General features: G+C 47.8%; 1 protein-coding gene across 4 annotated transcripts in view; it reads right to left on the bottom strand.

The window, feature by feature from the left end:
- Positions 1-27,375, bottom strand: part of PLCH1 (phospholipase C eta 1) — a 58,579-nt gene that overhangs the window by 26,234 nt on the left and 4,970 nt on the right. For all 4 annotated transcript variants that reach the window (XM_069024533.1, XM_069024535.1, XM_069024534.1 and 1 more), the window contains exons 2-5: positions 21,295-21,412; positions 2,128-2,274; positions 1,531-1,774; positions 167-296 (exon numbers count right to left, since the gene is read on the bottom strand). In XM_069024533.1, the coding sequence (XP_068880634.1) occupies positions 167-296; positions 1,531-1,774; positions 2,128-2,274; positions 21,295-21,373 (600 nt within the window). In that variant the 5' untranslated portion in view covers positions 21,374-21,412. The remainder of the gene's footprint in view (positions 1-166; positions 297-1,530; positions 1,775-2,127; positions 2,275-21,294; positions 21,413-27,375) is intronic.

Here is a 27,375-nt window from a genome sequence, read left to right as displayed (position 1 = left end):
GTCATTGAAACAATGTTCTGATGCCTCTGCCTACAAAAAGGTAAGACTTTGAAAAAGCCTGTGAGGTGCTGGAAAGAACAGGGTTTTTAGTCCCAAGCTGCAGATCCCGCTCTGGATCTGCCCAGAAATGGGCCTTAACTGGCCCAGTCCTCCCCCAGGCACCGACCTGGAACATCTGCCGGACCTTCCTGCGGGGCAGGTTCACGTTCAGCTTGTGCATCAGCTGGTGGATCTCCTCGATGTTCAGCAGCCCATCCCCGTTCTTGTCTGCCTCCTCAAAGGTCTGCTTCACCCAGCTGCCAGCGTGTCAAGGACAGGCACCACAGGTGATCTCTTCAGAGGAGGGAGGCAGGGCAGCTCAGGAAAGAATCCTTTTTGCCCCTGCCCTCACTACAGCTCAGTCAAATGCTTAAAACCAGAACTGGTTTATGGCAATTATTTACAGCTCAGTTCACAACACCAGCCCCTCTGCACTCCCATTTCTGCTACTGATTCCTCCCCTGAGAATGTGCTCTAAAGTTTTCAAATACTGCTGGGCTTACTCTGGGATCTTCTTCCACCTCTCTCTTCATTCTACCTGAGCTTCACTTCCCAACCAGCACCTTTCACCCCCTCCTTGCACAAATATCCCTCAGCACCTCCTGCTAAGTTCTTGCAGTAGCTGGGAGTGGTACAGGGCCATGCTGTACACAGTCTCCCAGCTGCCACACTGGACAAAACAAACAGGACTTGCAGCAATGTTTCACCAGGAGAGAAGATACAGCGGATAGGAGCAGCTCAGAAAAGTCATGGTTAAATATAGCAAGCTGAGGACATGTGCAACGGAGCGTGCAATACAACCCCAATGGACCTGTGCCTGCTGTGGATCAGAATCAAACACGGGAGATAAAACACCTGAAATATGTATATTCTCCAGGAGTATTCACAAGTGACTGCTGGAGATTTCCACGAGGCAGAAGAATAGACAGGTTACAGTTTTAATTAAGATGGCCTTGGGTTTGGGGTTTTTTTTGTTTAGGGAGAAGAGTGTTCTTTGTGTACAACATTTTAGTCAGCTCTGTCGTTAAAAAAAAGGCACATGAAGAAAATATTCAGTGGACATGAGGTTCACTTTGGCTACTGGTCTACACCAAACATTTAAGAGCTTTAAAGATTTGTGCTCCTGACAAACAATAGAGGCTGGGAAGGACACAGACATCTGACTTACACAAGAGAAACAGAGATGGCCAGGAGTTACTGAGATATTGAGATACCTAGAAATAACTGGTTTGCCCCTTCAAAAAGGAATTAATTAACAAAATGCAAGCCTATCCCTTGACTCCCATGCAGTTTGATCCAGTCCCTAAGGCACAGCCCATGTTTTATCACACACGTAAGTGTCCATGTCAAACCCATTGCTCAGGTTTCCATTGCAGTCAGTGGAAGGGTTTTGGTCACTTAATAGGAGGTGAAAGGACACCCTGTGCTGAAGTGACTAAAAACCAAGGCAGGAATATGAACCAGGATGAAGGCCCAGCTCTCAAAGGATACTGATTGTGGGTTCTCTGGCGCTTGGCGAGCGAGTCCTCGTCGCTGATCCCGGCCATGAGGTACTTCAGCCCCGTGATCCAGGTGCGAGCCTCCTCCGGGTTGGACGTGATCAGGTCCAGGGTCTCCAGGTGGTTGCCATGGTAAATGGTGAAGCAGCAGCTGGGGTCGAAGCTCCCCTCGGCGTGGCGGTGGAAGATCTCCGACTGCCGGCCCTCGCTGACTTTGTAAATGGAGTCGATGACAACTGGGGGGAAAGGGAAACAAAAGGACATGCTGGGACAGCCAGCCAGCCTCTTCCTGCTTCTAACAATTCTGAGTTATTCAGGCTCAGAAGCATTAAACTTTATTAATGTTACATCTACACATCCAAAAGCCCCGTTGGACTGAAGGTTTTCCTTGCCATGGCTGTGCCAAGTGCCGGCTGCCCCGGAGGCTCCGAGTGCTCCCTGGAACATCACGGGGCTGAGGCTACAGAAAGGGAGCAGGAGAGACAGACACCAAGTGTCTCCCCTCAGTCCATGAGCCCCTGCATAGCTCTGTAATTCACATTCTAATAGTGAACTACCCCAGAAATTAGAAGGAACATGAGGAGTTTACTTTTTGCCTTTTCGCTCTTCCGGGAGGGTCTCCATCGGATGCAGGTCCTGTGCTCGTCCAGGTAGAAGAGACGGACCAGCCCCTTGGTTCCACTCTTCAGCTTCACCATCTGCGTCCCAGACTGCATCACACTCATGCATCTTTCAACTGTGAGGCAGAGCAGAATAAATTCAACTGAGCAGCCACCTCATCCGCTAATGACATGACTAACGGGCTTCCAGCATCTGCCAGGCACACAACAGTTCTGACCCGAACCTCGAATGACAGAAAGTGGGCAGTGCTGGGAGACTATTCCTTCTTCACTGCCACCTTCTCCACACAGGAAAATGGAACAGATCATCTGTCAGGACACCCTCATGACAAAGGAGGCAAAGAAACCTTTAATCTATGTTGAAGAAAAGTATTTTCTGGTTGTTCCATGCTTTTCTTATTTACATTTTTTTATATTACTACACACAGTTCTGTAATTTTAAACCCCAGCACTCCATGTATTTGGACTGGTGAGATGCTCATTCAAACCCCACAGTCCTTTGGGCTCAGTAACCCTGGAGTTTGTCCCTCGTGCTGTGACCCTGGCAGAGCTGCTCACAGAATGACACAGACACGCATTCACACCCTCTCCATGCTGGCACCGACCTTTGAGCACACACTGGGATGATTTCCTTTTATCCACCCATCCCATCCGGATGATAAGGCTTTTTTCCCCCTCTGTGTTTTGACTAAAATAAACCCATTTCTTCCATTTCATCTCACATCTTCCCTCCTGCAGCCTTCCAAACACGAGGATCAAGATAACATTTCCTCTTGATCTCAGTATATATCCATGCTCTTAAATTACCTTCTGGTTTTATCCATTCACAGCCTCTCCTCACTTGGTATCACTCCAAATTCGCCTCCCTGGGTGATTTGTTTACACTCTGGCTGGCTCCCAAATAAACTCTCTGGGTCTGTCTTTATTTCTTATCACCCTTCCTCTCTCCAGCACTTCTCTCTGCAGTGCTCCTCAGTGTCACAGCAAAGACTAACCCACGCTCCCACTCCTCTCTGCCAGAGCTGGGATTTATTTATTCTCCCAGCTTCCAATAGCTCTGACACACTCACAGGCAGTCAGAGCACCATCTACACATTGGGCAAACAGTCCGACATGAACAGTCCTTGGCACTGGAATAACCTCCCCTGGCTCCCTCACACACGGGGAGCCTGCAAGGCAAACCCCACATGGAATAAACCCCATCAGAAGGAGCCTTTTCCCTGAGCTGTCCTTCTTGGAGGAAAGAGGGGACTGAGGTCGAGCTGAACAGAACCAAACTCTTCTGAAAGCATCACGTGAGTGCAATAAATGTGTCCTTTATTGTGTCCATAAATAATGGCACTCCCTGGACCAGCACACGCACTGAATGAAGGTGAGCTTGGAAGGGCGTTAAGGTAAACCACCAATGTGACATAAAACAAGCTAGAAGGAGATGTTACACCATATCCACATGTTGGCTGGGGTAGCAGTAACTTGGATCTATCTGAAGATGCACAAAGAACCAGGAAGACAAACCTTTATTCCACGAGGGATGGAAAACTCAGAACCTGAGAGAAGAAAGATGAACAGAAGCAAAAACAGTCTCTAAAACTCCCTAGCTACATCCATCCGTACAGGAATGCCTGTTCTTGGCAGACCCAGCCTTTCCCTGTGGAAATGAGTTTAGGTCAGGTTTGCCTTGGGTCCCTACCAAAACAAACATGGCTTGTCCCAGCACAGAAATGAGGTCCTCCCTGTGTCTGTGGATACACAAACGTGCCCTGCTCCATCAGCCTGGCACACACACCACAAGCACCTTTTGATTTCACTAATAAAGAGATCACTTCCAGCAGGGCTTTAGCTCACTAAGAGGTTTAGCAACAAGCTACTCAACACAGAAAATCTGCTTCTTTGCACTTAAGGTTAGCAGTTACTGGTGAAAGTCTTACAAAAAGAACTAATTCTCAAATAAGTCTCTCTATTAGCATCAGCTCAGTTGGCAGAGAAAAAATCCCAGCCTGGTTTCACTAAGATGCTGTTGAGGACCGCCAGCAAAAGGCAGAAGGGAGAAGACTGCATTTATTCAATATAAGAAAAGCAGAGAATGGGCCACAGGCACATAACTGCAGCCAACAAAACTGTGGGGGAAAATAAGAAACATAAAAAGCAATCCAGTTCCTTCTTCACCATTTCAACTGCGTAAACATTTCTACATCACATTTGTAATTGTTATAGGTGCAGTCACATTCACGCTTCAGGCAGACTTCAGTTGTAGGGAAGAGATTTTAAAACACTTTCTTTCACAAAGTGGAAGAAACCCAGCTCCTGCCCAATATCTCAACAGCCTCCACTTCCCAAACCCCACCTGCAGTAGGTCCAGTGCCCCAGGGAGCACCATCTTTGCTGCTTGTGCTTTCCCAATTCCAAGGAAATACCGTGGGAATTCAAACATTTAAAGAATAGTAAACGTGTAAGAGAGTTCATGGCATCATTCCTGCTATGTAGGTGTTAATAACAAGGACTCCACGTTCAAGAAGGGACTGGGGTAATGGAAATGCCACAGCAATCATGGACTGGATTTCAGCTCTGCAAACCATTTACAAAACACCCCATCCTCCCCTTCAGGCTATTTATAAAATATAAGCACGCAAATAAAAAAGGTCTTTTTCGAATCTATTCTCAGTATGCTAATGCCAGTCCCTTGCCAGACACCACACATTAGCATCTGAATCAGGAAAGGTATTGAGCAGTGCAGGGCAGAATAAAGCTCCAGAAGAGCAGTTCAGGAAGGATTTCACTAAGGAATAGGGAAGCTGGTTCCAGAAAAACATCTAATCCTGTAGATAAATCAGGAATACAAAGTAAATGAAGCAGCTCCTCAATGCAGACATAGATTAAAATTTGAGGAAGCAAGACATGTTTCCCATTAAAAGATTTTTTTTAAACACAAGGACTAGCCGTGCATTTTTTGCCCAAAGTCTGAAAATTAATTAGGTTAAACTAGAACATGATGTAGTTTATGTTATAAGATCAAAGAAAATTAATCTGGAAGATTAAATAAAAAATTATGTCTATGCAATGTCTAAGGAAGGTGTCCCTGCCCACGGCAGGGGGCTGGAACTAGGTAGTCTTCAAGGTCCCTTCCAACCCAAACCATTCCATGATTCTATGATATTTAAAGCATTAATTTAAAATTTTAAATCCCTGAATACTACAGTCACTTCTGTTTCCAGAGTTATGCAAACTTGACAGTCTAAAATCATCCCAACAGAGAGACTAGAGTTTAATGGGATTTAATAATGGAAGACCAGTCTACTTTTTTTCCTCCCAAAATAACCCTTTAAAGCAATACAGACCTGAATTCAAATAGCACTTTTTAATCCTTAGCTCAGCCATGAGAATCACTCCTAACAGCACAAACCTCTCCTTTGGGGAGGAACTGCTCTGTAGCCAAGGGTAAACCAGATACAAACCCATCTGTGCCAGCTCGACCTTCTCCGGAGTGGCCACGCTGCCCAGCACGTGGTAGACCTCTGAAGCCAGCAGGAGAGCCATGGAGCCCCTGGGCAGGCGGGATGCTCCTGAGATGCGGGATGCTCCTGAGATGCGGGATGCTCCTGAGATGCGGGATGCCGGGCAGATGCTGTTGGTCCTGCTGCCCACGCCGCTCTGGCTGCTGACTGACCCGGCTGCTGCCGGCCACTCTGAGCCACAGCTCTGGCCGCTCCAGAAGCGCTAATCCCCCAAATCAGCCCGTGCTACCCTCCATCCCCTCGCCTCTAATCCACCCCTGCGCCCTCGGGTTTAACGACCAGGGAATGGCTCAGCATCAGCCCCGCCAGAATCCCCAAAAACCTCCTGGCACCGCTCCCAAGCCACGGCCATTCCCTCGTCCCCGAGAGCTGGGAATTCCTCCGACTTGATTCAATTCCCAGCAGTCACAGTGATGAGGACACATCTGCCTGCTCTTGTGCCTCACCACAAAGACTTCAGGGTGTGCAGGACCCTACAGCTGATACCGGAAGGAAATCATTTAGGGAATTAAGACATTACACTGAGCAGCATTTTCAGGCAAACAGAAGAGCATTTTGCTACCCAGGGCACATCCCAGCAGTGAAGCAAACACCCCCTCCCATGAAACATGTTCTCCAAAGTTAAATAAATATCCTGGCCATTTTTTACTGCTGTATTTTAGGGTTCAGTTATTCAAGAAAGCACTGTTACCTAAGCATTAGCAGCAAAACTCTATTGCCAAGAGTCTACAGCAAAATCTTGATGGAACGCAGGTTTTGGGTGAACTTATTTCCTTTTTTAGTGAGTTTCAGCAAAATTTCACTTAAAAAACATTCTCTTTTTTCCAGCACTGCATTCAAAGAACCCTTTCTTGCAAAGAGATGTTAACTGTTTGAACACATAAAAGCTCCAGAGGTCCCTGCACACACTTCACACTGTGGCTCTTCAGCACTAAGGCACATGCAGGGGCAAAGTCTCAGCTAAATAAATCTGATGTTTCTCCTAAGTTTACTCCACAGGGGCATCAGCTCCCCCTGAGCACCATCTCACCCCCATCTCCATCAGCCTCTGAGAGGCAGCACAACAAAGCTGCCAGAGCAGGTACCTCAGGCTTTAAGCAATTATTATTATTTTATTTATTAGTTATTCATTCCTCATTTGAGGACAGCCAGTAAAAGCTATTTTTGCAAGGGGCAGAGTGTGTGACATGCTACATGCAAACAGTTCAGGTGTGCACAGCAAACCCTTAGTAAATTAATAGAATTAGCCCTTAACAAACCAAATACAGCACAATGTGAATATATTTAATAGTTTTAGGAACAGTGTCCTGTAACTGAGCATTAAGGTTACACCACTCTTATGAGACAGATCATTTTTCTTTAAAATCAAAGATCGAAACAAATTTCTTATTGCTGCCTACAAATAGTTCTTTTGCTTTCCTATTATACTACTGTATGTTAAGGAATTAATATTTCAAAGTGCAACCAAATGACAAAAGGTCTGGTCTCGTCTTGCTTTTATGGACTTACTGTTACAGCCATCTGACAAAACAAAAAGATTAAAAAAGGTATAAAGAGCATTACCAAACACTGAGAACTATAATTATGAAAGAGGATATAAACTGGGTTTCTAAACGATGGGCATCAACTGCATTAAGCCAACATTAAGCTTGAAGAGATAAAAGGAACCCATAAAATACAGGAGTTACTTTTATAACTGCAGCAGCAGCTCTTCTGCCCTGCATGCAGTATTTTGGGGTTTACTATGTATTTTGTGAAGGGTTGTCAAGCCCTGGCACAGCTGCCCAGGGCAGTGATGGGGTCACTGTCCCTGGAAATGTTTGAAAACCATGTGGATGTGCCTCTTGAGGAGAAAGTTTAGTGGTGAACACTGTTGTGGTGCTGGGCTGATGGTTGGACTTCATGATCTGAAAGGTCCTTTCCAAACAAGCCTCCACCCCTGCACAGGGACCAGCACACAACTGAACTGTCCCGATCCCCGTAGTGAAGAAAGTCTGGATCCAACCAAACCCCAAAGCAAACCCCAGAACCCCACAACGCTCTCAGCTGTTCTCACCCCCCCGTTCTGCATCATTTACTCATCCTGAGCACTAAGTTTGCCCTTCCAGTAATGCCATTTAAAGCCATTTTCTCCCCAGGTCCACCTCCAGAGAGCACATTTTATCTAAATCCCACAGAACAGCACTAATATCCAGCACACCACTGATGTCATCAGGTTGCTGATTGTTGGGGTGTTACATAACAGCCAAAAAGCCCGGGGGCAGAGAGGGCAGATGCAGGTCTGGGGCAATCCACAGCCCCTGGCAGGGTTGGTTTAAATAGCCACAGTTCCTGTTTTATGCCAGATTTTAATTTGCTTCACAGCAGCTCCTCCAGCCTCACGGAATTTCACATTAAGCTTCTTACAGTGGATTTAATGGTAATCTCTGGGAAGTCCATGGACATGAGATGGACAATCTCTCACACTTCTGCAAATCTCAAGAAACCCTCGAGGAAGTCACACAGCACCAGCAGAGACACCAGAGGCTGAAAAGGGCATGGGCAATTCATCTCAGCCCTGGAGATGCAGAGCATCAAAACAAGGAACCAAACACAAGCTGAGACTACTCAAAACAGCTGTGAATGGTGTCTAAGCAAAGGAAATCCCTAACTCTGGGAAGTAGCTCATGCTTGTAAAGTCACTAAATAATACGCAAACAAAAAAGGGGTGAAGCTTAAGAACAAAACCATACACTACCCAGAATGGAGAAACAACCCTAAGCACAACCAAAACCTATCAGCATGTTTCAGCTCTTTGTAGATCTGGTAACTGTCTGGTGGCATCTTTTTTTCTTTCAAAAATTCCAAAACAAAACCAAAAACTTGGGAGCAGCAGCTCATAGAAGTCATGCCTGAGTAACACGTTTCACAGAACTGCTCTTTCAGCCTCCCCTATTGACATTGCAGGTCAATGCTTCCAGGATGACCAATACCTCATTTTCTCATTACAAGTGAAAGGTTTCTGCTCTTCGCCTCCTCAAGCTGATCCTTGACAACCCTTAGTTATTCTTGCCATGGGAGAAGTCCCCTCCCAGACTGAGGCCCCCTCCTCTTTTGCTCTTACAGATCAGAAAGGAACCAGAAACATCCAAACAGAAACTTGGCACTACAGTATAATCCCAAAAGAGCCTGAATGATCCTTAATCACAAGCTTTGTTCCCTCATTGAGGCTTCACAGAGCACTGTGCAATGCAGAAATGTCCTGCCAGGACAGTGCCCCTTTTACAGGGGCTGTGCTCCCCTGTTGGAGACCATAAATAATGCATGTTTTCCACCCCTGCCCAAGGACCCCTTCTTCTGCCAATTCAGCAAAGTTCCACTTACTATCTTCAAGCAATTAGCCCAGGTTTCATCCTTTCTTCAGAAACAACTCCACCAGAGCTGTCCAGAGCTGCCCACCAGTGAGAGCCGTGGTGCCACTGCAACACAGCATCGCTGAGGACTGCGAGTTTTCCATTAGGACTGTGGAATCAGTCCTTTGTCAACACTGAACAGCACAATCATTTAAGCACAGACATGGCAAACTGCCAAAGCACATTGTCACATCAATGGGGTGAACAAGGAGCACAGATTTATTAAGCAAACACAGTTAAGTTTGCACATCCTAATCCTCTTTCTTTCTCGAGGATCCCTCAGCAGGGAGGGCACAGCAGTTGATTATGACACTACAGAGCATGTGGAAAAAGCAGGAGGTGGAAGAGAAGGAGGAGGAGAGTTTCCACTGCCCCTGCCAAGGGGAAGATGAGCACACAGGTGTGTAGTGTCACTGTGCCAGATCGGGCTGGCTTTCAGGACAAGCAGCACCCTACCCCTGTGTGACCATGACATGGAGCACCAGGCACCATCCCGAGGGTCTGTGTCCATGTCCCCGTAGGAAACCCCGGGGGCTCCCCCAGCCAGGCAAGCTCTGCTCGGAGGGCAATCCCTCCTCACTGCAGCTGAGTCACCTCTGCAGTGCCAAGACAGGGGTTCCTCCTTTGAGGCCTCACAACTGGCAGAGCAGTCTGAAAGGCATCCCAGGAGCCATGCCTCTGGATGCAGAGGTGGAGAACAGTAAGCCATGAGCTCCTTCTCTGCCAGAATCCCATATTGCCGTCTAAAACAATCAGTAAGTACATAAATAAGGTTCATAAAGCTGTGAACCAGACCTTGTTCTCAGCCTGCCTATGTTATATGATACAGCAAATACAATTCCCACCACAACATACTGAGCTAGGGCAAGACCCCCTCATTCACCACACCCCCCCTTATATGTCACACCTTCCACTTCACCAATTTAACAAAAGATAGGCAAAAACCGCCCCCACCAGAAGACCCTTCCTAAAGCTTGCTCCTGTGCCCACACAGAGACATGCAGAGGATGAACTGTCCCAGCCTCAGTGCAAGCAGTCAGTTGGGATGTCTGCACATTTATCAGCAAACAGCCGTGTGTGACAGCAGCCTCGGCCCCTGCCCAGCACCACAACCTGCGGAGGGGAGCGAACACAGGGCACAGGAACAGCTGGAAGAGGGACCCAGTCCCCAGGGCCTGGAGCCAGGCTGGAGGGAGCACTGCTTCCCTCCAGGCTACCAAACAAAGCCACACCTGGGGCTGGGCTAGAGAGTAGGAAGAGGGGGAAAAAAGCAGAGTAGAATGGAAGGTGAAGTTAATTAACCTTTAAAAGCAATGAATGGAGACTGCAGTGAAACAGATGATATGAACTAATTTATTCACACTCCTCAGAAATAGTCGTTTTCTAAAGAAACACGTTTATCAATTCTATTTTAAATTACCTCGGTGCAAGTCACCGACAGTGAGTCATCTGTGGGCAAACAATGAACTGACAGTCTCAAACACCAAAGTGATCTTATTACTGAAAATGATGCTGTTTTGTGCATCTGAGTTTCAGGCTGATCAATGTTTCTATTGGTAACATGGGAACACCTCTGAGCCCATTCTCTGCTGTGCTGGTATCGATAACCTGCCACAGCACAGGCTCGAGCTCCCTGCCCCACAGCCGGGTTTGCTGGCACTCCCAGGGAAAAGCCAGCTTGGGGCTCCTCACAACTCCCACTTCAGTCACACAAGGAGCACACATAGCAGCACATGCTCCCCCGAGGCACGAGCTTCTGAGGAAAGAGGAAAAACCAGCACACACACCTCCTGCAGCAAGCTCAGTGCTGGACAGAGCTGGGAAGGTTTCTTCCAGCACGTTCTGGTCACCAGCCCCTGGTGTCCCCAAGCTGCTGTGTGCCACCACAGTGCCAGCGCTGACCCCAACACAGACTGGGCCAGCTCAGTCTCCAGCAAAGCACCGAAGGAGTTACCTCAACGGTTCTAATCTATGCCCCAGAGTTTTGGAAAGACAACAGTTCTTCAGCAAACAGCAACAACATTTCCCCTTCACACCATGGCAGTGTTCTGTAGATTTCATTCATAAGCACCAAAAACCACTAACGCTAAGTAGTTAGCAAGCACATAACCTAGTTACTACCTGGCCAGCCACATCCTCTGCAGATCTGATCAGATACTGCCCCTGGAGCCATCAGCATCCAGCTCCAGCACCCTCGGAACCCTCAGCAGGGCCATGGCAGGGACACTTTGAGGTGCCCCACCTTGACACTCCAGTCAGGTGGCACTCAGGGCTACACTGGGCAACCTCTTCAGGACATGCCAAACCACCTCGAGGCTTTCAACCTGACAAAGCTGCCATGTGCATGTGCTAACTTACTGTGAGTGCGTTTATTGCCGAGACGGATTTAAGCTGTTATTGGAATGAACCCTGTGGATGACCGAGTTCTTCCCAGAAGAAGATGGATGCCTTCCATATCCAGTCAGACCAGTCTGCTGTTCCAGGCTAATTCCTTTACATATCAGTATTCCAGAGTCTACACTCAGTGCCTGTTTTACAGGTGCTTGGACAGCTGCAGGCACAGGAGTCCCAAAGCAGCACTAATAAGGGCATTAAACAAGCCACTGCCGTAGTCCCTGGGTGAGGGAACGAGCCCTGGCGGGAACAGCTGATGGCTGTTCCTCAGCCCGGCCGTGCCAGCTGCATCCCTGGTGTTCTGAGAAAACCAAGCACCACGACCCACAGCCAAAGGCCCAGCCCCAAGGTAGGTGTGTGCCCCATGTCCAGTGCTGATCCCACTCCCAGCTCCAGCGTTTCCCACTTGCAGTGGCCACAGCCACCCAGGAAGTTACGGCCGAGCTGCTGGAGCTGCTGTTTCCCACGGGCGCTCATCGGGGCCGGGTATCCCTTTCTGCAGGGTTATCCCACGGGCACCCTTCGGCACACCAGCCATGAAGGGTGATCGGGGTCCCAGCCAGCCTGAAAACGGGGCTCACACACCCTGCCTGCTTCCACCATCCAGTATGGGAACACACTCCTGGTGGTACAGAGCCGCTGCGAGGGCTGTGCCCGCAACAGGTCACCTCGGAGCCCGGCCACGACCCCACCTCCGAGCGGCCAAACCTCGGGGCCAGAGACACCCTGGGACACCCACTCACTGCTCTGCAGCCCTCACTGGCCTCCCCACACAGAGATGGCACTGCCCCAACCAAGGATGGCCAACTGGAATTTGGCCTTGCTATTACATCTGGATAAGGAAGGGACTGAAGAATGACCTCGAGCAGAATTCCACCGTTCGCCGAGTTCTCCGGTGTGGAATGTGCTTATCTACACATACACTGCCACAAGATTCAAAACTTGAACCTGATGCTTTCCTTGCAGGCCTGTTCCCAAGCCCTCCAGGAGAGCTGGCTGCTGTGAATTATTAAATGGGGCCATATCCATTACCTCCTCCACCTCGGAAGGCAGATGGAGTAACACCTGCCCTCCTTTAACCATGGCCACCAAAGCTCCATGGAGAGCTCTGGGTACCCAACACCTGTGAGAGCGTTTGGCACTGCAGCTCAGCAGCTCCAGCACAGGCAGCCCTCCCTGCAGGGCATCCACAAATAACTCACTTTTGCCTAAAATAGGCTCTGTTTCTTGTACAATAGCTCTGTCTATTCCCAGTAACTTTCTCTAGATAAAAAATATCCAGTAAAATCAACTATGACAGATACAAAGAAAAAAAAGCTTTTTTTTTTTTCCACCAACACTGCCCTGAAATTTTTTAACATCTTATAATGGGCAAGATGATAGTTCAAAGTATGATCCATGACTTTTGGTGGCTTTATTTTAGATTAGTTTGTTTGATTTTAAATTACATATAATCTTGTCACAAAAATGTCTTCTGAACTACACAATTCTGGCAAAAAGCTCTTTGCTAAATGTATTTTCTATGTGTTTTCTTTAAAAGAACATAATCAAACATCCCTAATAATGAGCAAAATACAAAAATTAACTTTAATCTACCATGATTTCTCCTCTCTACAGCATTTACTCTCTATCCACTTAGAGGCTTAAGCTAATTGCCACTTTCCATTCAGCACTGACTTAAACTGAACAAAATTGGACATTATAAACTACAAGATACTGAAGAAAGTTATTCAAGATGTCTTCCTTTCTTGTACCATCTCCTGCAATTCTTGAAAAGGCATCTTTCATCCAGTGCTTTCATTCAAATTTTACACATCACTTGCAAATGTGTTATACTATTTATAAGTGCTACTAGAAAAAAATCAACAAGCTCTTCTCCACTGAAAGCCACAGCAAAATTCCCAACAGATGAAAAGGTCAAGAATGTTTTTATTCAAGGCAAACACATTTGTAATAATTTAAGCTAACACAGAAGTGCAGTTTTTCCTCATCATAAGAGCAGTATCTCAAATACAAGATACATGTTTTCATGGAGAAATGTGCTTTCAAGTCAATACAAACCCACCAGGTTTTCTTGTTAAACGTTCAGGAATAGATACACATTTGTTATACCAACAATGTCCACACAAACACTGTATACAACTTACCAATCACAAGGGTTAAGTTACCTGATTTTTCTATAAGCATTTCCAGAAATGTTATGAGCTCGTCCTATGGAAATTCCAAACTCAAACATCCTTACCTTTTTCTGGACTTAAATTTTTATATACTTCCAGGTCTGCCATTAAATTTGTAACTCGTGCATTATTGGCAAGCAGAATGGAAATTCTCCCTTCAGGAAAGGCTCCGTTTCATCTTCATATCTTCAGAGCCAACACATTTGGAAAGCAATCCTTGGAAGTACAGCCGAGCACTGCTCCTCAGGATGAGCGAGGAAACCTCAGTGAGCCACAGCGCAGATGCAGAGGCGAGAGCAGCTAACTTCGTTCACGCCCGAGGAGCGCAGGCTGCGAGGGAGCCGGCGGCACCGGCTCGTGCAGCAGCTGCGGAGCGGCGCTGCTCCCGTGTCCCCGCGCACGGCGCTCCGGGCACCGCCGGCGCTCCGGGCCCCGGGAAGCGCTGCTCGGCCCCGGGAAGCGCAGGGAAATCCCGCGGGCAGCGGGGCGGCTGGGCGGGCAGGGATTACCACACTCCGGCTAAGGAGCGGCAGAGTGACGCAGGCTGGATGCAGGAGGGGAAATCCAGCCCCAGTCCAGAGTAACCCCCCGCATCTGCAGCCAGGGGTTCTGCGAGCGGGAGGGGAGAATCCCTATGCCTTTGCCCTGGGTCTGTGCCCAGTGGGATGGGAGACAAGATCCAAGTGGAGCTGACATGTTTTGCTTCCTGAGAAATCATTATTTCTTAGCTGTTGCTAACATAGAGAGCCTTCCCACAGCCCCCACAACAGAGCTCAGCACACGGCAGGGTATCCATGGTCTATGTCCAGCACCCTGGAATCTGAAACAAGGCCCCGGACCCAGGGCAGGATCTCTTGGCTGCTCCCAGCTGTGGTTCTAATGGCACTCTCAGGCTGGGATGGCAGGAGGTGGCACAAGTCCCACTCTGAGAAGTGAACGCGGCCACGGCGTTACCCCAGCTCTGGTTCCCACCTCAGCTCACCACATTCATGGCTGAAATCACCATGCTGAAGCCTCTAGACAGTCACCAATGTGTGTACATTGAAATGACCTGATGTGCTATAGCTGCAATTCAACAACAAAAAATAAACTGTCACTGCTGTATAGTTTAATCATTGATATATCAGATTGCACCTGATAATGTGTTAAATGAAAATTACTCACACTCCTACCATTCTGTTAATTATAAGACAAGCTATACACAAGCACCTTCAACACCACAGCTGCTCTGTAAGAAACCTTACACAATCACCAAAACATTTTTCATTATTTTGTCTTCAAAAGAGACTTCATTTTAAAACCAGACATGCCTAAAGGCTACATGCCTTTAGAAATTCAAGCATGTTATATAGGTTAGAAGAACATGATAGCAGACAAATGAAGACTTTATGTAATTCAGATGACATATGCCAAATGGTATGAGAATATCTGTAGGTTTATTCAACTTAAAAAAAATAATAAAATCAATCCCCATGACAACTCCTCAGTGCCAAGCCAGGTTTTGCATCTAATCCCAAGCCCTACTGGTTTGCTTGGCTTTTCCTGGCTCCCAGGGGTCACAGGCTCCTGCTGGGAATGCTCTGCAGAGCCACAGCACACACCATTCTAAGAGTCTTAGAGGTAACAGGTGACAAACAAGCTTTCTGAACAAAAAATTCATTTTCCTTTACCTGTAGTTGACTGCCATCGATGATCACCATAAGACAAGATCTTTTCAACCACCACTGCTGTCCCATGGGTATTGCAGAGTCCCAAGCTAAGGTTTGGCAGGAAAGGTAACAGCCTCACCTCCACTCCTGTTTTTCCTACTTAGGTTTTCTGCCCACACCTCACAAGGCTCAGATTACTGGACAGAGACACAACCCTGCAAGTTCTACTGCAAAACATCCATTTTCCAATAAATGAGAATATGATTTAACTAACAGTTTGGAAATTACAGCATCAGAGGCAGGTTCATTTTCTAGCTCATTGGGTTTTCCTTTATCACTGTCAAAGTAGCTGAAAACCAGTACAAAGCTAATTCTGCTAAATAGCAAGAAAAGCTGATTAGAGAACTAACACCTCTTACAGGGAATAGATAATGAAATAAGGAGATAACAACATCTTCATAATCATCATCCAAGTGTAATCCTAGACCTATACTGTGAGACAACCTCCTTGTGAAAAGTCAGTCAGCAATGAATAAAACTTTGTATCAGCTGCATGGAAAACTTATCATTTTTATCAGATTTAAGCTTTTATCAACTCATTTATCATTAATGAAGACACGGTTCTATGGAAAGTTGAGAAACACAAAAATGGAAGAGGAAAAATACTAGGCATTAGAACTCAACCATTGTCTGGAGACAGATCCCACATGAGACTCCTTTCATGAACAGATCCAGAGACAGACAGTTCTTGAACAAAACAGAGAGAGTTTTTTCAGGCATTTTAGGCCCTTTTTTAACCTAAGTGGACTTTAGTACATTAATTCCTTAATGCTCTTCTTGCAAACACATTTTCATTTACATCTGTTTGTCTGAAGGAATGAATTGTGGATATTTCACCAAGTAAATCAGAATATGATCCAAAATACAAATTCCTGCACTACTAACTCATTCTGCTTTCCCAGCATCATTATGAAACTCCAGCTGAAGCAGCTCTGAAGATAAAAGGCTGAATCCTGCAGCCCACATCTGGCATCTGTAGCTGTGCCTCCAGCCTTGCACGAGGCTTCAGCAGAGCTAATTATAAAGCACTGCCCATCAGCAAACATCAGGCCTGAAGGATTTGTGCAATTTGGCAAAGCTCTAGGACTGCTCCCTCAAAACTCTTGTGCTCCAATAACCAAAATAGACCATTTGACTGCATAAAAAGGAGAACAGAAGGCATTTTATGTCCTCACTGGGCACAAAAGCCCAAGGTCACTGAAGCAAGGAAAGGTTCTCCATGGTTTCCTCAGCAGGATGTTGGACAGCCAGAGCCACCAGGATGTGTCCAACAAGACTTAAGGAGCTGTGTCCTGTCAGGCTCAGCCCCCACTCACACCTTCCAGGCAATTCCCTTTCCAAGGTGGAACAATGGAGCAACACAACCTGCTCCATCCGTGACAGCCTGAATTCCTGCTTTCCTCCAACCTGAAGGTTCACACCAACCACCACAAGTTTTGGAGTTAATTCCCACAGATCGTCACAAGCATGAACGAATTCCAAAATTCTTATGGAAAAAATGAAACTATCACATGCAATGATTAAAAACTGCAATTATCTAGATGCAGTTTTGGCTGGGGAAGTACTTGCCTTGCTGACTGGGAGGCACTGGCAGCCACAGGAAGGGCTGCTCCATACACTTTGGGGTTTTTTTCCCTTTATACTTTTAGCCCCGACCATCTAGTAGCAAAGCAGATGAATGTTTGCTCACAGCCATTCCTACATTGTTATTGCCAGCAAACAAACAAAACATGATGCACATTTACAGCTTAAAACCCCTTCAAAAATAAAAAAAAAAATCTCTTCTTCCATGCCTAGAGGGATGCTGTACTTTGTATTTTGGAACTGCTTGCAAGAGGAAGTAAAAGGAAAGTGGGTTCATCAAATCCTCAAGGCTATTCCAAACATTCTAATTGCTTGTCTTCTCCGTTCTGCAGAAACTGCTAAAGCAGCTCACCCGCAGCCCCGTGTCTGGTCTGTTATTCTCTGTGTGCACACACACTGCTCTATCTCGCTGCTGATGCTGATGAAGAAAACTGACATTTTTGCTTCTGGGCAGATAAGACTCCCCAGAGTACAAGGCACAGCAGCAACCTCCACTTCTGTAACCAAAAATTTCAGACATAAACAGATAATAATTTTAATATCCTGCAAATGCAGCCATTAGCAGCTTCTCCTAATAACATTATAAAATGATGAGAAAGCCTTAGGCAATGTGGATGCACACAGTAGTTCATTACACACATGAACGTCAGTCATTATTTAAAGACAACCCGTCAGAGCCCCATGGAAAGCCCCACAATTGTGTATCGATACTTCTTGTCTAACAACATGCAAGTGTCTCAAAGCATCATTAGAACCTGGTAGAGAGCAGCCTGATACACGTACAGCAGCATTCTCCTGAATGGAATGGGAGCACTGCTGTTTGTATTTGAAGTTCACTGGACACAGGAACTGAATTGGGACCACAGGCAGTTTCCCAAGCCTTATTTCCCATTAGTCAATACACTGCTTACTAATCACATTTACAACTTCAGAGAAAGAGCACAAATACAATGCTCTAACAATTTTTCCAAAACTAGTCAATCTCCCACTCAAAGTACCTTAGTTTTTCCTGTGCCTGTTTTATACACTCGTGGACAACTTTCAACTTGCTCTTGTGCCAACTTCCCCCATCAGTTCAAATAAGCCTTTTCCTCCCTGAGCTTTCTCTTTGCAATGCACTCAGAGCCAGCAGTCACATCCCTTCTCAGTCTTTGATTTCTAACAAATCTCATCTCCACTTCTGTAGCCCTTCTCTCTGCTCCTGAGCTCCCCCTGCTCAAACACTGCTGCCCAGAACTGCATTTGGCTGGGCCTTGAGGCACCACCACCTTCATCTTACTCCTGAACACTCAAAATTGCACCTTCCTTTGCCTGATTACAGAATCAGAGTGCTTTGGGTTGGAGGGACCTTAAAACTCATCTTCTTCCACCCCTGCCATGGGCAGGGACACCTTCTGCTATCCCAGGGTGCTCCAAGCCCCCTCCAGCCTTGAGCACATCCAGGGCTGTGACATCCCACACTAATGCATCCCACGAGGCAGGTGCTGTCCTCCTGCTGCAGGGGCACTACACTGCAACAGGGCTGCAGGCTCAGTTGGGTGTTTCTGGTGCAAGCTGAGCCTTTTTTCTTTTTCTAGGGGGAGGTTTGGTTTTGTTTGGGGTTTTGGTGGTGGTTTTTTGGCCAGCTTTTGGGTTTTTTACACAAAACAATTAAACCACTCCAAATAAACACAGAACTTCAGCATTTTTATTTATGCAGTCCACGAGTTCTTGCATTTGAACTCCTCAGCAGGAGGTGAACAAATGGGACATCATCTGCTCAGGTGCTTAAAGCAAAGCAGGTGCCAGAAGGGTGTGAAACAAACACCAGAGAGGAGCACAGCTGGGCAGCAAAATTCCTCTTGTGCACCTCTGCAGACACTTCCAGTCCTTCTAAAGATACTCCTACGCTTTTTAAGAACACCAGCCGACCCCGTGGGATACTTTCACCTGGCTTGCACCCGAGGTGCAGCAGTTCCTTCAGCTCACAGGTTCGATTCCAGACAGCCCTGAGGCAACTGAACAGTCCCACTGCTCCCAGTGAAAGGGTACACTTGGATAATACGGGCAGCCTGAATTATCAGCACAGCCCTGGAGGAACCCAGCTCCTCTGGAGCATCAGAACACCACACTAATTCCTGGACCATGCACACATCCTCACACCACGCTGTGGGAACTGTCACCTCTGTCACTGTCCCACGGGGACTTCAGCCCCCTCAGTACACTCAGAGGGAAAGGAACTGTCTCTGCAGTGTCTTGTTTAGGTTAAAGGAGACAAATGGGAAGCCCTGATGGATTCTGTCAGGGAAAAATAGTTAATCTTATCTGGTCATGAATCAAAGATAAAAAAACTAAGCCGTGAAGTCTTTCTGGTCTAGGATTCCTGCTAATTATGCCTTGAGCTGTAGATGATTATCACTTTGCAGACTCATCTCTCAATAGCTGGTCATGGATTACTGGACTCTGTGCTGATGGATCATTATCCAGCCTTTGCACCATTAGCAGGGTAAAGACATGGTGCTGCTCTGTGATTAAATACCACCTCAGGTCACAGAGCATGGACCAGACTCTTCCTTCGCTACTCTGGAGTAGCAGAGCTGCAAATACAGATCTGTGTAGCTGCTCCAGTTACACACTGGTGCAGGAGAGCAGGGAGCTGCCTGGGGAGAACACGGACTAACAGGTATTTCATAAGACACTGCCACAGTGCTCGGGGCACCTGGGTGAACACGGCCCTTCCACAAGGTCAGAAGGAACTCTGAAGAAACATGACCCCACCAAAACCAGTGGGACAACACGAGTGGCCTGATAAATCCCAGGAATTAATCCATTTCATTGGAGAAGCAGAACAGTTGTGCCTGGAGATGACAGCACTTTCCCTCTAACACAAGTCCCAAATGCAGCACACACATGAATTAATGTGACAACACCACTGTCAGACTTACTTATAGAAAGTTATTAACATTCTTCTGGTGTCCCAAATAGAACTAGAAGTGCCCATGGGCAAGGAAAAAAGCAGTACAGGGAAAAATGGGGCTCTCTCTGAATTGGCTTTCATTAGGAAGATTCACAGACTGACAAATGATTAATTCTCCCACTAAGCCATTAACTTCATCGATGGTGACAAAACCACAGTGACAAAAATGCAGATACAGTTTGTTTTACAGTGGGCTGCAAACCTCTCCAGTCCTAACAAACACACTGAAATGGAGATGTATGTTCTCTAGGGACAAAAATTACCTTTGCTTTGAATGAGACAAGTATTTCTATCTTCAATTCATAGCCATTCCGTGCTGCTGTTATTAATAGTGCCATAAATCTGCCCTAAACTGATGGGTTTTAATTACTGACCTCAAAGGGAATAGAGAATACAAGATCTGGGCCTCTCAGAACAGCATTAGGAAGTCACTCCCTCAGCAGACAGGGGTCCAGCTGTCTGATTAGATGAGACCTGCTGGAGCCCCCGAGCCCATGTCATCCAAAGCACAACCAGCACCGACCCCCAGAGCAGCTCTGTCCCCAGCTGTGCTGCAGCTGCTGCTCCTCTGCAGGGCTCGGTGCTTCAGGCAGCACCGCAGCCGAACTTAAGGAGGGGAAGTACTCCCAGCCAGTCCCCTCCATCTGCCCGGGAATGCCGTGCGCTACGGGAGGGGCGAGCGCCGGCAGCACGGGGTGGGACCCAGGGGTCGGTCGGACCGCGGTGGGTCCGTCACTGACAGCGCCGGGGGGGATCGGGGGGAGCCGGCCCCGGCCGCACCGGAGGGGATCGGGGGGGATCGGGGGGAGCCGGCCCCGGCCGCACCGGGGGGGGATCGGGGGGGATCGAGGGGAGCCGGCCCCGGCCGCACCGGAGGGGATCGAGGGGGATCGGGGGGAGCCGGCCCCGGCCGCACCGGAGGGGATCGAGGGGAGCCGGCCCCGGCCGCACCGGGGGGGGATCGGGGGGGATCGAGGGGAGCCGGCCCCGGCCGCACCGGGGGCGGCGGTCCCGGAGCGCCCCCTGGCGCCCCCGCGCGGCGCCGCCGCAGCCCCGCCTGTCCCCCGCAGTACCGGGGGTCCCGCCCGCCCCCGCAGTACCGAGGGTCCCGCCCGCCCCCCGCAGTACCGGGGGTCCCGCCTGTCCCCCGCAGTACCGGGGGTCCCGCCTGCCCCCGCAGTACCGGGGGTCCCGCCCGCCCCCCGCAGTACCGGGGGTCCCGCACCCCCCGAGCGCCGCCCGGCAGAGCCCCCGCTCGCTGCGGGCACGGCCGAGGCTCGGCCCCAGCACGGCGGGCTGAGCGGCCCGGGAGCAGCGGCCCCAGGGAGATACAGGCGCGGATAGAGAATGTCAGGGCCCGCGGGCCGCAGGAAACACAAACAGCGACACTGCCGAGTAAGTCTGCAGCTCACCGTGGAACACGCCGTTGTCCGCTAGGAAGTGCCTGCAGTACTGCAGGCAGCTCTTCTTATCCAGACTCCAGTAACTCATCCTGAGGCCGCTTCCCGCTCACCATCAAAGGCTCTGACCCTGCAAGGGAAACAAGAACTGGTCAGTGGGACTTAATTTACAAAAAATGCCCAACTACTGCAAGCACTGTAGTTATTTGAGCCCTTTATGCAAAATGGTTGATTGGCTTCACGCAAAGATGACAACAAATGTCGTTCTTCGCTCTCCAAACGTGCCCATCTCCATGGACATCCAGGCAAAGGGCACGGACACATCACCTGGACAGAGCCAGAACTGGACTGCACTGGTGCCACCAGCCAGCAAGTCCCAGGCTGCTGCAGGGAGCCCGCCCCACCCGGCACTGGCTGAGCCCGCAATGGGCACCTCTGTCACCGTCACCCCCCCAGCCACTGCAGGCCGCTGTGGGGCCTGGAGAGACGATCAATTTAATCTATTCAGTGATGCTGTCCCATATTTAACAAGCTACAGGCACACCCGACAACACCACAAAACTATAAATCCTCCCCAAGAGAAGGTTACTGTAATTAAAAAGGTGACTCAAAGGTAATCACCCCCTGATTTCAAGACCAGAGCAGAGTTACGAGCACTCAGGGTCCCTGTGCCCGTGCCCTTGCCCGACATTGCCCTGTGGCGCTTGGGATGAACTTGCCCATGGACGGGCAGTTTGAGCCTGAGGAAGAGCAGTTACATAAACCACCCAAAATTAACACTTATGGTTACAGGCAGACACACCAGCATTTCATACTTCTTTGAAGCCATGGAATCCTTAATCTCCTGTCCTGACACCAAATCCTTTCACTGGATCCTCCTTCTCCCTTCGCTATTTTATGAAGTTCAAGTTCTGGTTTCAGCAATCCAGACACCCCTTCCTGTTACAAGCCCACTTTGGTCTCCCATTTTATCTCCCTCCCACCTTCACTCTGGTCAACCCAGCTGCTTGCTCGCCCACACTTGGCACAAACAACTCCAACTGTCTTCATCCAAGCAATTCTAGCAGGATGTAAGGACACTGCCACCCAAATCTCCTCATAAAACTACTGCCAGGGGGCCTTAGTAACAAACCCACCCCCAAATGAAGCACCACAGCACACGAAGTGCTTGACCTGCAGCTCTGCTGAGGGACACAGATCCATTTCATTCAAAACAAAAAGGACAATAAATAATCTGAAATCCCAGCCAACTGCACTTCTCTGATCCTTAACAACCAATTTAGCTACAATCATTTCCTGGGTGCAGCAACTGCACTCAGCTAATAATGGAACAGAAGAACCTGGAGAACTTTTCCCATTTCCCCATGCAGCAGTGTGGTGAAGGTGAAGGAGACGATCATGAAGAGCCCAGAAATATCTCCTGATTCTGGTCCTCCAGTCTCAGTTCTATTGCAGTCCCTGCCGGGGCTGAGCAGACCTCCTCTCCCACCACTTTGGTCAGGCACCAGGACAAACCCAGGCTGCTCCTGCGGGGCTGGGCAGCCAGCTGAGCTCAGGGAAGGCTCGGCAGCAGTGGCACTGAGGAGGGGCAGCAGCATCCCATGATCTGGAGGTGAAGCACAGGGGACCCCCAGAGAGCTGCAGGGCTCTCAGGCTCCAGTCTGGAAGGTGTGGAGGTCTCCTCTGCTGAAGCAGGACCAAGCACGGGGCCGCAGCCAGTAACTCGTGCCTAAGTATACTGTTCATGGTTACTTGCAAGCATTAGAGACCCGCAGGCCAGTCCCAGTGTGACACCCGGGCTGGCCAGGAGGCTGTGGCTGCACATGTGGGGGATTTGCCTCTCTCTGAGGGGAGCAGGGATGGTCTGGATGCTGTGCTGCAGGTGGGAGCCAAGACCACCTGTTTGTGGTTTGCTCCATCTTATAACTTCCCCAGGCTCCACTGGGGGTGTGTTTTGGGTATGGCCCGTGTATGGTTTACACTAAAGGCATATTTTGCCAAACTTTGGAACCCAAGCAGCAATAGCTACTACTTCTGCCAGGCTTCATCTTCTTCCTACATTTCCGGTACTTTTGCCCCAGCCGGCCACGAGCTTTCATTACAGCCTGCACTAAGGCCACTCTTCCAGCCTTAATTACTAAGACACAAGCATTTAGTTACTTTTAAAGCACAGGAATAACCTCGCAGTCCAGCCTACTGCCAGGCTTTTTGCTTTAGGCTACAAAAGTACAAGAGGCGCCATGTTTTAATTAAGGAAACCGTATCAAATATTCACCACTAAGAATTTGCACACAATAAAAGGAGATCTTATCTCCCGCCTGGCTCCCACACAGAACCCGTACCACAGGGGAGATTTACAGGGAAACGTGGCTGTCAATACATCCCTGCAGTGCCTCTGAAAGAGCCCCTGAGCCCCCTCCCCTCCCTTTCACGGCCGCTGCTGATACAATCCTCCTTTGTTCCTGCACAAAGGGTTTTCCCACACCACGGTGGCCCCTTGGAACAAAGGTTCTCCCGGGCACATCAGGCATGAAGGCAGGCTCCCGAAGGGGCTGCATCAGCTGACACAAACATCCCACAAGAAAACCTTCCTAAGAAACACCAGCAGCTTTTTGGACAGTCTTCAAAGTTATTTGCTGTACAGTGTTCCAGGAGAGCCCAGCCAAGATCATGCCTTACTCTACAGTACAAAAAAACCCAAACAAAATCCCAACCAACCCCACACTTGGGCCAAATACCATCATTTCAAAGGAACACGCACTTAGGAACTTAACACAAATTTGCATCACTTCAATACAGGAGAAAAAGAACATGTTGTCTATGCCACAGACTAAAATGCGGGCTGTACCTGTCTGTATCACTTACTTTGTACACGTAGAATAAACTACTAGAGTAAAAAGTGCCCATAAGCATATAATTAGGTATAATTAGGACTGTAACAACAAAACTATTTTGGCAAAAATTTACCAAAATCCTGACCAGATATAAATCTGAGTTGAAAATCAGCTTGTGTAGTTACTTGATAAAGCAGCCAAGTCAGAGAGAGTTGAAAACACTCCTCACTTTTCCACTCTGCAGGTTTCTCAGCTTGGGGTATCACTTTCACAATAAGCAAAATTCCTGCAGGTTCAGCCCTGAGCCTGCCACATTCATTCCCAAAGGTAAAACAATCGGCGCTTCACTACGTGAGAGAAGAGATGCTACTCCAGCCTGTCAGGAATCCACCTACTTTGTATCTGGATAAAGTAATTAATCTGGAAGTTGAGCAAGGAGTCCATTATGTGGTGTGCAGAAACATAGCAACTTGAGAGAACTGTATCTTCTATTTCAGCTGATTAATTTCCATTAAACCTGTCAGCTGCCTTATTTTAGTGCTTTGAGCACTGTGTTCCATGAGAGACATTTCTTCAAAGAGCTTTGATTAGTTGTACAGAGGTGTACTTCACAAGAGAGTTCTTAATGGAAGGAAACTGATACTGCTCAAGTTATTAATGGAAGTAAACTGGTATTGCTTGTTATTAATAGAAGTAAGCTGACATTGCTCAAACTTTGATGCAAAAGTAAATTAACTTACATATTCATGTGTGCATGCATGAATAAACAGTGCAGATATAGACAGATGAGATGAACAAATATTGATTCTTTTTGTAATCAGAAAGTGGGTAAACTCCTCACAGGGAAAGTTTCATTCTATGCATGTTTTATGAAGTTATTTGATTCTAAAAGTTGTGGAAATGAATGTGTAAGATATTCTGAATGCAGCAGAGGATGCATATGCCCTGCCCAGGCTGGGAGAGATGCTTCTCATGGCAAAAGGCTCAACACCAAGAACAATATCTGACCCCCCCCATGTCTCACAGTACTCTGCAGTTTCCCCTCTCACACAGAAAAAAGCCGTGCCTGAGTGCGCTGTGCAGAGAAGCAGGGAATTCCCTCATTCCAGGGAATCACAGTGCGTGTTACCAGCAGCTGCAGGCTGAGCCGCACTCAGCAAAACATTTTCAGCTCGGGCTGCTGGACTCAGCACAGAACTGTTTCGGAAAGCAGCAGCACAATCCAAATATTTATCTGCAGTGTTTAACCTGGACACTGAGCAGGTCCCAGTGAGAAGAGGGTGTAAGCACACGGGCACTGAGCACGGCCAGGAAGGTGTCTGAGCCCTTCGGGAGCGGGCACAGGGAGTGAGATCACAGGCTGACACTGCTGATGGCTCTCTGCTCGCCTGCCCTCTCCCCTGCTTGTTCCCGGAGCACTTCCACAGACAACTGCGGTGACTCCATCAGATACCATGGATCGTTCCTAATGGCAGGGCAGGTCCTGCAGGACACCGCCACTTCCCTCGGACAAAACCACAGCTCCAGTTTCAGCGCTCGTATCTACCCAGTGAACACACGGGGAAAGTATGATTTATAAAACACTGATTCCTTTCTTTAGCCCCAAATGGTGTATAAAGTGCATGTCCCTGGTAATTAAAGGAAAGTCCAGAAAACACTGAATATTGAAAGGGCTACTGATTTTGGAAGCTTGTGCCCGTTAATGACAAATTTTAGCATGAAAAATTGTTCAGAGATACTGGGCTCTACAACTGCCATAAAGGAAAAGTATAACAAAATAATAATTAAGAAAAAAGGTAAGAAATGAGAAGAGCAATCCAGAGTCACACAAAGGCCACCCCGAGTGTGTGGTGGAAATAATGCTGTATTGGCTCCAGCTATGCCCAGAGCCCTCTGATGAGCTTTAGAGATCTCAGTATGGGAGGGAGGACAGACCATCTGGCTGGCACTAAGCAGCAGGAATATAGCCCAGAGAGAAAGGCTGGGCTTTAGTGTGGCAGCTGGGATTGTGGTGGGGGCACAGAGCATCTCTGATGACACCATCTCGTGTGGGCAGCTACCTTCCAGTCACTGCAAACAGAAAATAAACACCAAAGGACAAATACTACTTTGAACTTCCCCTGGAGAATCCTGAAGTGGCATTGAGAACCTAAGCAATTCAGCTTCACAACAAACCTTCAGTATTATTAGAAGGAAGGAAGTGAAGTGCTTTATCTGCAGTTTGAGAATAAGCAAGAGATTTACTTGCTGTCCTCGGGAACAGAGAAAGGGCTGCCCAGAGGGGATCGCTGGGCTTTCTGTACAGTTTCTTAGCTCGATAAAGAAATGTTCCACATAAAGCTCTACATCATTTCCCAAGGTGCCATCAGCACTCAGCAGCTTGGCAAACACGCTGCAGAGCACACAGACACTTCTCCAGGACATGCTCTCCAGAGCCCAGGGCTCAGCCCTTTGTTACACTGATATTAGAAATAACAGGTACTGACCAGAGGGAGAGAAGTCATTTGCATTTCTGTTCACGCCACAAGATGCAACTGGGAATCTTTATGCCCTCACCAACTTCCTTTCCCTGGATCATATTAAAATATGCTTCAGGTTTTCTCCTAGTTAATCAGTAGCCACCCACAGGAACTTCCCAGTCCATGTTTTTACTTTCTAACCAAAGTGACAACTCTGGTGGAGCAACCCTCAAGCTTTCAGAGACCTGTTCTGCACAACATGGGCTGGGTTTTTTGAAAACAGTATCCACAAACCAAAGTAGTTCTTGGATGAGAAGCTTAGCCATAGTTAGACCTAAAAAACAAATCTGATGAGATTATAAAACCTAATATGACAATATTTCATGGGGCATTTACCCATCTGCAGTCTTGGGCTTCTTATTCCACTAAGCCACTAACAGTCACCCAAATATTGCTAAGCATTTAAGCTGGTCTAAATTCATGCAGATTTAGATTTAATTGTCACACATGCCAGGCTCCAAGGGTTCCACACATCATCTGTGCAAATCTCCACTTTAATCAGCATCAAATATCAACATTCACTCAAAATAACTTGCATAAACGTTGCTAAAGTTACACATATGGGAGCCAGGCAGAATAAGCAAGGCGTGCAAGATGCAAGTTCCATACTGCTGACACAAAAAGACATTTTTTCCAACAAATTGATGTCATTTTGATAACTTACAAAACAAAGTTTTACCTACCTATAGTATAAACTATGTCATTAATGTATGGCTACTTTCCAGAGTTAAAGCATCTTG

The sequence above is a fragment of the Aphelocoma coerulescens genome, chromosome 9 (assembly GCF_041296385.1).
Source record: "Aphelocoma coerulescens isolate FSJ_1873_10779 chromosome 9, UR_Acoe_1.0, whole genome shotgun sequence".
Lineage (NCBI taxonomy): Eukaryota > Metazoa > Chordata > Aves > Passeriformes > Corvidae > Aphelocoma > Aphelocoma coerulescens.
Note: the sequence above shows the minus strand (reverse complement) of the source record. Positions and strands in the feature narration are given on the sequence as shown.